The sequence below is a fragment of the Oncorhynchus nerka genome, linkage group LG13 (genome assembly GCF_034236695.1).
Source record: "Oncorhynchus nerka isolate Pitt River linkage group LG13, Oner_Uvic_2.0, whole genome shotgun sequence".
NCBI lineage: Eukaryota > Metazoa > Chordata > Actinopteri > Salmoniformes > Salmonidae > Oncorhynchus > Oncorhynchus nerka.
Genome location: NC_088408.1, coordinates 30,318,237 through 30,333,031, shown reverse-complemented (window position 1 = coordinate 30,333,031; position 14,795 = coordinate 30,318,237). Strand labels below are relative to the sequence as shown.

The 14,795-nt window shown below is 44.3% G+C and overlaps 1 protein-coding gene across 1 annotated transcript; it reads right to left on the bottom strand.

Moving 5' to 3' along the window:
• Nucleotides 1-644: 644 nt before the first annotated feature.
• On the bottom strand, nucleotides 645-14,336 carry LOC115139332 (adenylate cyclase type 3-like). Its single transcript, XM_029676578.2, has 20 exons — nucleotides 12,644-14,336; nucleotides 11,714-11,863; nucleotides 10,614-10,744; nucleotides 10,320-10,431; nucleotides 9,526-9,653; nucleotides 9,209-9,367; nucleotides 8,920-9,085; nucleotides 8,682-8,783; nucleotides 8,460-8,569; nucleotides 8,185-8,346; nucleotides 4,423-4,510; nucleotides 4,207-4,323; nucleotides 3,062-3,333; nucleotides 2,859-2,940; nucleotides 2,489-2,647; nucleotides 2,200-2,346; nucleotides 1,981-2,097; nucleotides 1,730-1,856; nucleotides 1,521-1,645; nucleotides 645-1,350 (listed from the first exon to the last, which is right to left on the bottom strand). The coding sequence occupies exons 1-20, from the start codon at nucleotides 13,319-13,321 to the stop codon at nucleotides 1,162-1,164; spliced, it is 3,321 nt and encodes a 1,106-aa protein (XP_029532438.2). The 5' UTR covers nucleotides 13,322-14,336; the 3' UTR covers nucleotides 645-1,161.
• Between the last annotated feature and the right edge of the window lie 459 nt (nucleotides 14,337-14,795).

Genomic DNA, 14,795 nt, shown 5'->3' with positions numbered 1-14,795 from the left:
TCTAATTTGGTGGTGCACATGTAGCCTATAACCTGGTTTAGAACAATGTAATCATCTAAAATTGTAAGAGCTTTCATTGTCTGTTTATATGCCCCTTTTATTTATCCCACGGTTCTGATTTGTTGTACAGGGAGAACACTGTAAGAACGGCCCATGTTCTGAATTCTGTCGCTGTACATTTCGAAAGTGTTGAAAAAAAATAGTTATGTTGACTATATCTGCCGTCGCTCGCTCATTAATGTCTTAATCGAAATTACGGATTGCCTCTTATCCGCTTGTCATCCCCTTATGCCATAGTTTGTACATCTCAATTGTCAGTAGAAACATCATTTGTTTAAGCAAGTCAGCCATCTCAGCTATGTTTTTTTAAAAGACAGTAAATGAGGCTGAATGAACTGTTTTGCTGCCAGACAAGGCTCCGCTGATAGCCAGGTGTAGCAGTGGTAAGGTGTTGGGACTCTGCTGTTGGGGCAGCTTTATGTAGGCCTTAACAGTTTGTGGGCACTGATTGTCACATTTGTCACCGTTATAGTGCAAATCATGTATTGTTTAGTGTTGTGGATTAGCTGGCAAGCAGCCCACAATTTTTTGTTTGCCCCACCAAGACATTACATGTAAAGAATAAACGCCACACAAACCTCGTAAAAAGTGAATGAAAACATTTTTTATCAACACATTATAAATACAAAATCTTTCAAGCGGCATTATCTTACAAAACCCGAGCTTGACTGTTTAAAAACAATAAAAGAACATATAGGATAATCATACTGAAGGCAAACTGTCACACTAGTGAGTTTAGTTGATGTCAATATGGACTTAGGGTGTAGTGATATGTTGTTCTATGAAGTAGTTGCCTATATCTAAATATATACACAAAAGCTCATATTTTGTACATGTACCCACCCATCAAAAGGTATGATTTTATATTTTTCACTTGAACTATCAGTTACCATAGAATCCAGAAGCGGCTAGTACAGAATTGAGTGTGTTTTTGTTTTCTTAGCTTGTCGAAACAGTATACTTGCCTATGCATTAACTGTACACTTGTCTATGATTTTTAAGTTTGATCTGTCATAGCATTTCTATAGGATGTTACATAAGAATGATGAATCCGTGTGTAATCTATTTACTGTCTGTTGTTTCAGCAGGTGTGGGTCAGGATCAGGAATGGTCCACTACTTGGTGAGGAAGGGTAGTAGTAGTGGTGGGACCAGTGCCGTTGCTACTAGTTTTGTCTTTCCCTTTCATGAAGAAGGTTAGTAGCTCCCCCTTCCCCTTGACAAAGATGGGGCCTCTCCTGACGAAGCGGAATCCGTACTCCTTTAGGATGTCATAACAGTCCTCCACCACCTGGGGGAAGCACATCATAGGGTAATGACGGATAAAAATGGGACATTATAGGACGTAGAAGGAAAACTGTTTATCAAGATTAAAGAGAGGAGAAGAAGGGAAAAGACTGAGGTGGGAAAATAAGGGGGAAAGAGAGGAGGGTAGTAGACAGGTGAGGAAATGTGTGTTACCTGGATGTTGCCCATCACCCCTGTAGACTCCATTCTGCTGGCTACGTTGACTGTGTTGCCCCAGATGTCATAATGAGGTTTACGAGCACCAATCACTCCAGCCAAAACCGAGCCCTTATTCAGACCTAAGAAGAAGAGACATGTCACTCAAACACACACACGCACGCACGCACGCTCGCAGGCACACGCACACACACACACACACTTACCGATGCGTAGCATAAAGTTGTTGAAGGACTGGTCGTTGAGTTTGGTGAGAGTGACCTTCATGGCCAGAGCAAAGTCTGCCAGGTCAGCTAAGTGCTGCCAACGTTCTAACAATGACTGTTCCTCTATCTGAAGGGGAGAAATAGAGCCTTCATCATTATCATCATCACAATCATCATCATCAACGCCATTAGTCATGCTGATATACATTGAGCTTGATGATGTATTCTGTGTTGTCAGTTGCTGTGGTTACCGGGCGGTTGCAGTATCCGTTGGTGTTGCTCTCGGGTGTGACTCCAGATGCAGCCATGTAGGTGCTTCCTATAGTCTTAATCTTAGTGATGAAGCGGAACTCATTCCTGTCCAACAGCTGGCAGGGGAGCAAGGAAGTTAATTATGCAGTTACTGTACTAAAACACACACACACACACACACACACACACACACACACAGAGAGCGAGAGATCACTCACACAGTCAAAGTCAGAGATAATCTCATTGAGGATCCTCAGACACTCTATGCCCCCATTGTTGATGCCCTCCTCTGTGTAGAAGTCTGAGAAGTTGGGGATGGAGGCAAACATCACTCCTATCTCATCGTATGACTGGCTGTACAGCTCCTACAGAGGAGAAACAAAATTGATGGGTAAGAAAAACACTCAAGCTCATCATACATCCTTTTACAATTTCCTGTATTTTTTGAATGCCCTTTCTTTGAGTCTCGCTCCCTTTTTGTTTGTATTTTAATTGTCCCTCTCTCACCTCGTCTCTCTTCTTAGAACCAAGGAAGTGTTTGGCTACATGTTCAGGCAGCATGTTGGTGACCAGCGCTTCATTCCAGCGCCTCATCTCAAACACCCTCTCCTTCTGGTCATGCACCTCAATCTTCCACAGGAAAAGCTTCCGCGACTGCCTCTCCACCTGGTGAAAAAGAGGAGGGTGGAGTGAAAGAGAGGGAGTGTTTCAAGCAAGCTCACACAGACTAGTGCTGTCAGGGGGATCAGTAACAACAGCAAGTCTTTCTCAGTTTGTATGATCGACGAGTTCGAGGCTGATGCTCATGCTCATGGACGTCTGACTCAATGTGAATAGGAGGTGTGATTGTGAGGATGTTCAGGAGGAGGTAACCCACATGTCTGGCAAAGTAGTAGAAGCAGATCATCATGATCATGATCATCACTGTCATAAGGTACTTGGAAGGGACCATAGACATCCTGAGGATGCGAGAGGGAGAGAGAACACATTGAGTATCCACAGCTTTCTACTTTACCTGCCAATATAACTACCATGTAAGTACATGTTTTTAGCACCACTTGAGGGATTATAGTTCCTCACCTGTAGCTGGTGAATCGTATGAAGTCATACAGGTCGTAGATATCCCTCCAGCTGTAGATGTTGACGGCGCCCGTTGCCACAATGACCAGCAGCATGAGCCCCAGCTTGACCAGGTGGCTCACCTGCACCAGCATGGTGGTCGCCACAAGCGACAGCACCGCCATATAGCTGTAGTGTTTAGGGTTTTCTGCACAACCTCCGTCACCTAGCGACTCCCTGCTGAGGCCAGCACTGGTGTTGAGGAACAGGAAGGGAGGCTGGACACAGCTCAGCTACAATGTCAAGAGGGGTTGGGGTGAGAAATGTTCAATCCATAAACTAAGGCAATACTCCAGTAGTGGCATGCACTATAACTCCCCTAATGCTATGTTAACATGTAATGTTACAAAAAACGTCAGTGTAACATTTAAACAAAAACAAAACTAAAGCAATATTTGAACTCAAGCATAATTTGGGCAACATTGCAGTGGCCGTACATTCTCTATGCTCCACTAGACATCTCTGCGCCACTGATAATTCCTCTCTTGACATTTGGGAGTCCTGTTCCTGCCTTACAGAAAAAGCAGTAAAGTGTGGAACAGGCTGTCCCTGTTGGGCCTTCCAAATGAGCGTGCAGGCAGTGAGAGACAGCTAACTCTCTGTAATGGACCCCTATGGGGATGGGTAGGTTTTGACTACGTGGTATCAGAAACCTGTATATAATGATGAAATGCTCATGTCTCCGCCCTAACAATGGGAGTTGTTGTTCCAAAGGCGGGAAGACAGGCGACAAGCTTAAGTCCAAAATAAGCCCATTGAAACGCATTGGGCTTACTTTGGACAGATTTTGGTGAGAGGGAAACCTGTCGCTTCGCCTCTTCCTCTCTGGTGGTATACAGCTACGACTGAAAGTCATTTTTTTGCAGCAGGTTAGGAGAACTTACGCAGCAGGTTAGGACAATTAACATAGCAGGTTAAGGTTAGGAAAATGTTTAGGGTTAGCTAAAATGCTCTCCTAACCTGTTACAAAAAAATCACTTCCGGTCTTAGCTGTACTCCATCTCGTCACAACCGGATAGGTACTCAGACACAAATCGTTTAGAAGGCACTGAAGAGTATGATGGCAACAAGGTAAGAACACACACAAGCTGAAAAAATTGGCTCACCATATCGGCAATCTCAGCCATGGTTAAAACAAAGATGGCTGCCATGGCCCAGGTGTTCCGTGCCCAACGGGTTCGATCGATCCACATCGAGAACGACACGAGCCTCTTCGAGAACATCTTTTACACAGACACAGACAAACATTATTATAATCACCATCATCACTGCCATTATCATCCCCACCTCCATCATTATCATCATCATCAGAGGAGACTCACACGAGGGAAGACGGCAGCCATGGAGCAGATAGTGAGAATGAGCAGCAACCCCTCTCCAATCGCCAGGGTCACATAGTTCACTACCAGCCTGTCAGACAGAGGCACACATACTAAACTCAGCAAAAAACGAAACGTCCTCTCACTGACAAGTGCATTTATTTTCAGCAAAATTAACGTGCAAATATTTGTATGAACATAACAAGATTCAACATCTGAGACATGAACTGAACAAGCTCCACAGACATGTGACTAACAGAAATGGAATAATGTGTCCCTGAACAAAGGAGGGGTCAAAATCAAAAGTAACAGTCAGTATCTGGTGTGGCCACCAGCTGCATTAGGTACTGCAGTGCATCTCCTCTTCATGGACTGCACCAGATTTGCCAGTTCTTGCTGTGAGATGTTACCCCACTCTTCCACCAAGGCACCTGCAAGTTCATGGTCATTTCTGGGGGGAATGGCCCTAGCCCTCACCCTCCGATACAACAGGTCCCAGACGTGCTCAATGGGAGATCCGGGCTCTTCGCTGGCCACGGCAGAACAATAACATTCCTGTCTTGCAGGAAATCACACACAGAACTAGCAGTATGGCTGGTGGCATTGTCATGCTGGAGGGTCATGTCAGGATGAGCCTGCAGGAAGGGTACCACATGAGGGAGGAGGATGTCTTCCCTGTAACACACAGCGTTGAGAGTGAAGAGCACTTTTGCCAGTCCTGTCTGGTCCAGCAATGGTGGGTTTGTGCCCATGGACAACGTTGTTGCCAGTGATGTCTGGTGAGGACCTGCCTTACAACAGGCCTACAAGCCCTATTGCGGACAGTCTGAGCATAGATGGAGGGATTGTGCGTTCCTGGTGTAATTCAGGGAGTTGTTGTTGCCATCTTGTAACTGTCCCGCAGGTGTGATGTTCAGAAGTACCGACCCTGTGCAGGTGTTGTTGCACGTGGTCTGCCACTGCGATGACGATCATCTCTCCATCCTGTCTCCCTGTAGTGTTGTCTAAGGCGTCTCACAGTACGGACATTGCAATTTATTGCCCAGGCCACATCTGCAGTCCTCATGCCTCCATGCAGCATACCTAAGGCACATTCACGCAGATGAGCAGGAACCCTGGGCATCTTTCTTTTGATGTTTTGCAGTGACAGTAGAAATGTCTCTTTAGAGTCCTAAGTTTTCATAACTGTGACCTTAATTGCCTACCGTCTGTAAGCTGTTAGTGTCTTAACGGGACGGCAGGGTAGCCTAGTGGTTAGAGCGTTGGACTAGTAACCGGAAGGTTGCAAGTTCAAACCCCCGAGCTGACAAGGTACAAATCTGTCGTTCTGCCCCTGAACAGGCAGTTAACCCACTGTTCCTAGGCCGTCATTGAAAATAAGAATTTGTTCTTAACTGACTTGCCTGGTTAAATAAAGTTACAAATAAAAATAAAATTAACAACCGTTACACAGGTGCATGGTCATTAATTGTTTATGGTTCATTGAACAGTCATAGGAAACAAGTGTTTTTTAAATTTTTATGATTTCTTTAAGGGGTGGATCAGCTTAATATTGCGGAAAGATTGTTGCTTCCATCAATGTAATTGTCTGCATCATTTCCATTCCCCATATATTTTTGGGTAAATATATATATATCCACATACATACACGTATGCATATATATATACACATATATACCTATATAGATATACATACTTTTTAAAGAATATACCTTTATTATTCCCCTCAAACCCTACCACCCTTCCCCCAATTGGTGTAAACTAATAAACACTTTGGCTTTTACCTTCAATTTATACATCTTATATACATTTTACAGACACAGTCTATTTTACAATAGTTATTTTTTGTTTGTTTTTAGTCCTTCCTCTATTTCTGATGTCCATCCAGTTTGATTTATATTTGTAACTGTGCTATTTCACAAAAAGTTCTGAACCTATATACATTTTACAGACCCCGTATGTTTTACATGGTTTATCTTGCTATTAGTCCCACCCTTCACCTCCATTCAACCCCTCCCATCTCTCTCAACATCATCCATTTTGGATTTCTATTCGCCATATATTTTTCAACTGTGAGTTTCCTGTAAACAATAGATATTATATTCCTTCTCTTTTAGCCAGGTAAATACTGATCTTCTTTTCTTATTCTCTGCTAGGCCATTACAATTCTAACTGGCTATACTTATTTCACCACTTACCATAATGAGACACACCTTTCAATTCTATTTATCAAAATATATGTTTGTTTACGTACCATTAAAAAGTAACACGATGATTAAGTGTCTATATAGCTGTACCATGATATCTGCATTGCTACTAAGTAAACCTCCAATTGGTCCCCACTATTCCACCGCTAAAAGCCCCCATCCAGAGTTGGGTTGTCATCCCAATGCCTGGCAGACCACCCCCGAATCCCATAGCCCTAAAAAGACTGGGATCCTTCCTTCGAAAAGAGAACACAGTGCCATTTACAGAACAGAAGTAGATCAACCGCCAAATGCATTTCCATCGCCCTCACCTCGATTTGTATTATATTTGGCCATCAAAATAAATATATATTTAAAATCCTGTTTCTTATTTTCCATAATTAGCTATTAATATTTGTTGTAATGTAGGCAGTTTATGCAAAGGGTTTTACCTCTCACCAGTCTCGCCATTACCAAAATTACAAGTAATTATTATATTAGCGAACAATTATTGTGAATCATCCTATATTGTCCCTAACATCTTTTACTCCTGTATGTGCGCAACAGTTGTGGGTTACGCACATACACCCACACACTCAACCACAGGCTCACATTCTCAACAGTTGCACCATCCCAGAGCCCAACTCAAGAAAGGTCTTGATTTATGAATGCATATACAGTTGCAGCTGTATGAGAAGGCCTGCAAGACTGTGCAAAAGAATGGGCAGAAATGGAAAGATTTTATGAACCATTGTCACGTCCTAGATGATGGAGGCCAAATATACACCTTTTCCCTGAAACACCCACAACATGGTCCCCCCTATTGACCATATTCCCAAGCATCTCCATGCAGTCAGACTTATGATTTTGTGCCACCAGGGCCACAATAATATTCCCCCTCTCTGAATGTCCGAGTGTGACCCCCTCCCCATGGGTTACTGCAGCAAGTGTTGCCATCACTGCCACTGCCTGGGTGGGGGCAGCCCACCGGAAGCCCCACCGGCTAGGTACAAGGTCACTCAACGACACACTTTCCCAAATATAACAAATAACATAAAATAAATAAACACACCACACCATCCACTGTGTCTTCTGTTTACTGAGTTTTTATCATCATCATGTTGAATTAGTGATTGAGTGTTCCAATTAGTTATATTTGAAGATCAATAAAAAAATATAGATTTTCTATTTCATTGTTACAATCCATAACCGGGCTAGAATTGTGTTAAATTATTTTCCTCGTCTATAAGAACTTTGTAATTTTTTAAATAACCATGGACTAATCTTTGTGTCTCTGAACAACTGGTTATCAATATATAGTTTATTGACGACGAGAGCTACTCGTTTCCCTTTTAGTCTATTTTCCTTGAAAATTGGATACAGAACTTTACGCAGTACTGCAATTTTGTGAAACAGTGTTTAAACCTTTTACAATGAAGATCTGTGAAGATATTTGGATTTTTACAAATTATGTTTTAAAGACAGGGTCCTGAAAAAGGGACGTTTATGTTTATGTTGTAGTTTATGTTGTAGTACAGTATATTTAATATTTTGTGTTGAATATAATGTGTGAACTCACATTGGGTCTATGAGGACCTCCATGCCTGCAGAGAAAAAGAGGACCAGGCAGCTGCAGCAGAAAGCTACACCACTCTGTCTTTCCTTCTCTGCAGAGTAACGCTCCTCCAACTCCCCATCCACAAACTGCAGGGACACAGGGTTGGTCCGACGCTCCTTCGCACTGATAGAAAGAGAGAGAGAGATCAAAAGAGTGAGAGATGGTATATACTTTTCCTTCTTCTTTGCTTTGTCCCCCCAGCCTGTCCTCCCTTTCCCCTTCTCCTCCTCTCTTACGTCTCTTCGTTCTCTCTCTCCAGCAGCTCCAGGTGCAGTAGTCTGTTCAGCTCCTGTTCACTCTCCCTGGCATCTACATTCTTTTTTATTTGACGCTGAGGGCTCGTCACCTAGGCAACACAGGTCAGAGGTCATGGATAGGCTCGTAGTGAAATTCATACAATTAGTCAAATCTAATCAAAATTTTTAAAAGAAAATATGGAAGTTAGGGGTTAGGTGTACCTGTGTTTTTGCTTCCTGTTTGCGCTCTGTGGGCGTGCCCCGGACAGAACCGACACTCCCATTGGTCTCTGTGGTGTTAATCAACTGGGGAGAGATTCTATTCTGAAAAATGACGAGTGGAGAGAGACAGAGAGAGAGCAATATAAAACATTTAATGTACAGAACCAGGCCAGAAAGAGCGAGGAATATAAAACATTACATTTATAGAACCAGGCCAGACAGAGAGGTCATCACTTACTACCCTGTTGAGTCCGTTGACCTGGGTGGTTTCCTTGGAGAACACCACCAGGTAGGTATCTATGCCTTTCTCCAGCAGGTACTCACACCTCTCCCCTCCGTTTCCTGGCTCCAGGTCAAACTCTCCATGCAGACACTCCATGGTGCTCTGGGAGATGTGGACACGCCTGGAGAACACGCACACCCATAGACACACACTGTCTATGTACCCTCTTGGCAATGAAAGTGACACTCAGAGACATTACTAGTGACCTCTCCCTGGGCCAGTGGTCTTGCTGTACATTTCTTACCCAGGTATCCCTCCTGACTCCATCTTGTTGGCCACAGTGACATCAGTGGACCAGACATCAAACTGCCACCTCCTCTGTCCCAGCACCCCTCCCAGCACAGTGCCTGTGTGCACCCCCACACGCATGTCAACCTCTGTCTTAGTCTTCTCACGCACATACCTGAGTTTGGACGGAAAAGGGGTTCATTCAATTCAGTTTTTCTAAATGCTATCCTTTTCTAAATTGCACATCCCTCATGCTCACTCTTCCACCCTCCTCTCCCACCTATCCCACCCTTCCTCCTCCTTTTCCTTCCTCTCCTCCTTCCCCTCACTTACGAGATGGCCTCCACCATGGCCAGGCCCATCATGATGGAACAGGCTGCGTGGTCATCACGGTAATCAGGCAGGCCACAGATACAGTAGTAACAGTCTCCCAGGATCTTGATACGCAACTGGTGGTGTTGCTGTATGGAGGGAGGGAGGGTGGATATAGAGAGAGAGGAGAGTAGAGACACAATGACAGGAATAATATGAATGTCAGTATGTTATGAGATGTGTGTGTTTGCGAGAGAAAGAAACAGTGTATTTTAAAGACAGCAGAAGTATCCTTATGGAAGAGATAGGTGAGTCGGATGAATGTGAAAGTCACCTAAGATAACGTATTGTTGTGAGAGATAAGGAGAGAACAACACAAGGAGGCAGAGAAACACGACCATGAGACAAAGCAAGGTATAGAGCAGGGTTCTCCAACTGGCGGCCGGCGGGCCGAATTTGGTCCGTGGGTGTTTTTATTTGGCTCCCCAAGTTTTATGAGCAATTTTTTAAATGTTATTTTTATTGTTGGACAGAAAAGACTGTACAAACACCAGGAAATCCACTCCAAGTGATTTTCATTTTGGAAATCTATTCCCAATTATTCCCTATAGAGAAGACACGTGATCGTATACAAATGTAATAATTTTTTATTATTATGGTTTAGTCAAATATTATATCTGTTTGGGCATTTTACTGTCAATTTGCAATTTAAAATGATTTGTAATTATGCTCCGGCTCCCCGACCATCCAGTCAAGAAAAAAATCGGACCGTGGCAGAATCTAGTTGACGATTCCTGGTACAGAGAGAAACTCACAGCAGCTAGCTTGTCAAAGCGGGCGAACAGTTCGTTGAGCAGCTTGACCAGCTCTTGTGCACTACACGCTGAGGAGAGCTGTGTAAAACCCACTATATCAGCAAATAGGATACTGTAAGAGAGAGGGAGGGAGAGAGAGAGAAGAGGGGGAGAGAAAGGGGAAGGCAGAGAAAACTAAATTGCTTAATAGGTTCGCTCAATTTCCATGTGTTAAAGTACAGATGATTGTCATGAGTATTTCTGAATGATAGCACATCTTCACGTTCGCATTACGTTATATTAACATTGTCGAACCTGACGTTCTCATGACGGTACATGTACATGGTGTTGAACTGCTGCACTTCGTTCTGGTTAGCCTGTTTCTTCATGCCCTCCAGCATCTCTTCTGCTATGTGTTTGGGCAGGATGGACAGCAACAACTCCTCCTGCACACACAAAGACAGAGACAGACGTGTTTGTGTGTGTGTGTGTGTGTGTGTGTGTGTGTGTGTGTGTGTGTGTGTGTGTGTGCGCGTGCCTGCGCACAGCGCGTACTGCATGTTTGAGACAGGAGTATAATTTCTGTGAGCATCCTCTCAGGGCCGCGTCGTCATGGCAATGTGAAGCAGTCAGATGTGTTCTGATTGGCTGGCTGCACCCGTCTCCCAGAAGCCTCCACTGCCTCTTTGCCACTCTGGGAATTCTGTCTTTCTAACTTATTTCTCTCTCTCCCTCTGTCTCGCTCTCTCTCTCCAGGGCCCATACTGTTTGCTCTACAAATAGTAGCAGTCAGGGAAAAGCATAACAGAGGATGGAAGGGACACAATAATAATTGGCTCATCAGCTGCAGTGAATTAGGGTCGACTCAGTTAATTTGACAGTAATGACAGAGAGGATTGTGTGAGGGGAGAGGAGACAGAGGAGAGAGAAGGGGGAGATGACAGAGAGAGAATGGAAAGAGGAGAGAGATGGGGAGAAGGCAAGAGAAGAAAGAAAGATGGAGTGATGGAAAGAGACATTAGCCCTGGTCCCATACCTCTGCATACCTCAGTACGTATGTGACCTCCTTAACAATGCCTCTACTGTAAAGATAACAACAGTCTGTCTAATCAGCCCATTAGACCAGAGTCAGAGACAAAACACTGCAATTAGAGCAGTCCTGGGTTATCCAGCACACTGCTAACAGCTAGAGGTGACAGCACACTGCTAACAGCTAGAGGTGACAGCACACTGCTAACAGCTAGAGGTGACAGCACACTGCTAACAGCTAGAGGTGACAGCACACTGCTAACAGCTAGAGGTGACAGCACACTGCTAACAGCTACAGAAGACAGCCGGTAACAGGTCACTCGGGCATCAGGGCACACACATACACACAAACGCACGGATGCAGACGCCCGCGCACACATATCTACCTGCTGGGTGCTCTGCTCCTCCAGGGTGAGTTTGACCTCCAGGGACTGGCGCGCCTCCAGGAAGGCCGTTCGGTACTTCCTGTCGGCCATGTAGTATGATATCACGCCCACAGTGACCGCACAAAGGTACAACACCCAGTTAGCCAGGAGCTGGGGGAAGGGATGAACATAACGTGGCTGAAAACGAAGTCCTGACTGACTGAGGTTGTGAGGGATGCAGAGGGAGTGTTGCGTTCCTAAGTGACAACTCTCACTGAGTACAGTGAACAGGTTCAACAATATTTTCCAAAATTACACTCAGCTCGAAGGCTGTCCCACAGATCCCTGCACAGCTGGCTTGCATAACCTGACACACAAAGGCAACTTAATGGTGATTAGCTGAGTTTGGAGTGTGTGTGATGTTTCAGGTCCTCTCACCTGTATCATGCCCTATCTCACCAGCCAGTGTTGCGCCTGTCCTCTTTCCCACAGAGCAAATTGTCCAGTGTTGATTTTTCAATGTAACATTTCTAGTGTTGATTCAGGAGTTAAGTTCATTTTGTACACTGAAAAAGCGTAACAGCGACAGCACTAAGCAAAGTAAGTCAATTTGACTCTAAATCAAGTGTTATGTTTTACACTGTAGGTGTTGCATATTACTCTACATTAGAGTTATGAAAACACCACAATCAAGTTCATTTGAAAACTTTAAGAGTTGAATGTGGAACACTGCAATAGAGTTACATCTTTAACACTTTCAAACGTGTTATTTTAACACCAGTTCAGTGGGATTCATATGTTCACTGAAAATAGTGTAAATGTAATACTTTCCGAGTTAAATGTATACCCTGATTTTGCTGAGCACTCACCTACCAGCACCCCTTCCCTTTTTGCCCACCTTTGTTCCACCCACCCCATCCCAATCTGTACCCACATCCACCTCTCCTTTACCTGTCTGAGCAGTATGGTTCCCTGCAGGCTGTCCTGGTGCCTTTGGGCGATGGTGACCCCCACCACCAGGGTATGGATCCCACAGGACAGAGCTGTGAGCAGCAGGAGAGGGACCAGGGTCAGGGGCAGTGTCAGGAAGCAGGAGAAGCTGAAGAAAACCTGCCAGCCCGCTGTGTCACTGGCTTGGGGGAAAAGCTGGTAGTTCAGCCCCAGGTAGCACAGCACGTGCACGGCTATCATCAACCAGAGTATGTATGGTATTGCACCGCGCACAACAGGCGTCGCGGGGAGCTTGCGCAGTCGGCAAAGCGTGTAGAGTACAATATCCGCAGCAAGTCCAACTGCCGCGACCACGATCATTGTACGTTTGTCTGTTGTGTACACCACTGCGCACATGACAATGACATAGCAGTTGAAAAGCGCCGCAAACACCACCAGCACGAGAAGAGTCTCCTGTCGCTGTCGTCGGAAGTAGACCTGGTAGAGCTGCTCGAGGGACTCGGGCGCAAAGGTGAGGCGCATGATGCGCGGCAGGCACACGCAGCAGCCGGTGTTGCGCACGGTCACCTCGTGCGTACGACCTGCCCCGTGCCCGTTGTCGGATGAGACTGTGGCCGAACATTCTCCAGTATCCTCTGCAGACTGCTCCGTGTCCGTGTAAACCCGGTTTAGAGACATATTGGAACCTGAGTAAGAGTTCCAGTCTCAGTGAAGGTAATCCGTAATCCTATGTTTCTCCAAAGCGCACTAGATCCTTGAGTGCGCAAGCAGACAGGGAGTGTTTAGCTTCAGATATTCAGTGAGATGTCACGAAAGGAAAACCCTGTCATTGCTTTTCAGGGGAATTAATGACGTGATGACATAGCCTAACCACAGTAGGCTAACTAAAAGTGTCTCCCGTGAATCGCATCAGACCCTCATTTTAACGACGTCCACCATATCGTGTGAAGACTTGGTCTGACTAACACCACCAAGTTTGACATAACCTCCCCTTACCGTTGTGAAAAAAATATGTCTATGTTTTCCGATTCAACATTATGTCAGCTCTGTAAAATAATAACATTCGCGATGCTTGAAGATTTCTCCCTCGCCTACCAGATCACACAGTCACTATCTCTGCGCCACTGTCCACCGTTTCCATGGCAAACCTCGCAATCTCACAGTGTAGAGCAGCATACAATACAATCATATTGGTTTTCCTTTTATAAAGACTGATACTCGGTGATCTCAAAAAGACATAACTTGTTTCTTGTCTTGATTCACTTTGCCTTGGATGGATAACAACCGATAGTTATCCAATTACGCATAACGCTGACACATCATATCCAACTCTACAGTATGAAAACAAAATAATGATAATACTTTGAAATATGTCAAATACACAATATCATTATTCATTCATTCTAAAGTAGGCCAAAGTCATCTAAAAGCATTAGACATATCCATTTGAAATAGATAAAACGCAATATATTCAATATCATCTAAAACAATTACAATCTTAGTGCAAATGTGGTATTTAAAGACTTGACAACAGGTTTGTTTAATAAACTCAAATAGTTGTGACAACTGTCATCACCTAAATGTTGTAATTAGTCAAGATTGACGTAAATATCCAACAGATCCCATAAGTACTCACGACTGCTTTTAGATCAAGATTGAGGTAAATATCCAACAGATCCCATAAGTACTCACGACTGCTTTTAGATCAAGATTGACGTAAATATCCAACAGATCCCATAAGTACTCACGACTGCTTTTAGATCAAGATTGTATCCAACAGATCCCATAAGTACTCACGACTGCTTTTAGATCAAGATTGACGTAAATATCCAACAGATCCCATAAGTACTCACGACTGCTTTTAGATCAAGATTGGTGTAAATATCCAACAGATCCCATAAGTACTCACGACTGCTCACAACTGGTTTTAGATCAAGGGTGGCAAAAAATGGTCAATTGCATCATTGCTTTTAATCCGCTTGGAATCAGAAGGATTCTTTAAACTGTGTTCTATCCAGCAAACAGACCAATCTCTCTCACTCTCCCTCTCTTTCTCTCTGCCCTCCCCTCTCTCTCCCTGATGTTGCTAACGCAGTTGAAACCAAACTAATTACTGGATTGTTATTGTGTCTTGGGGGAGGAATGGAGGATG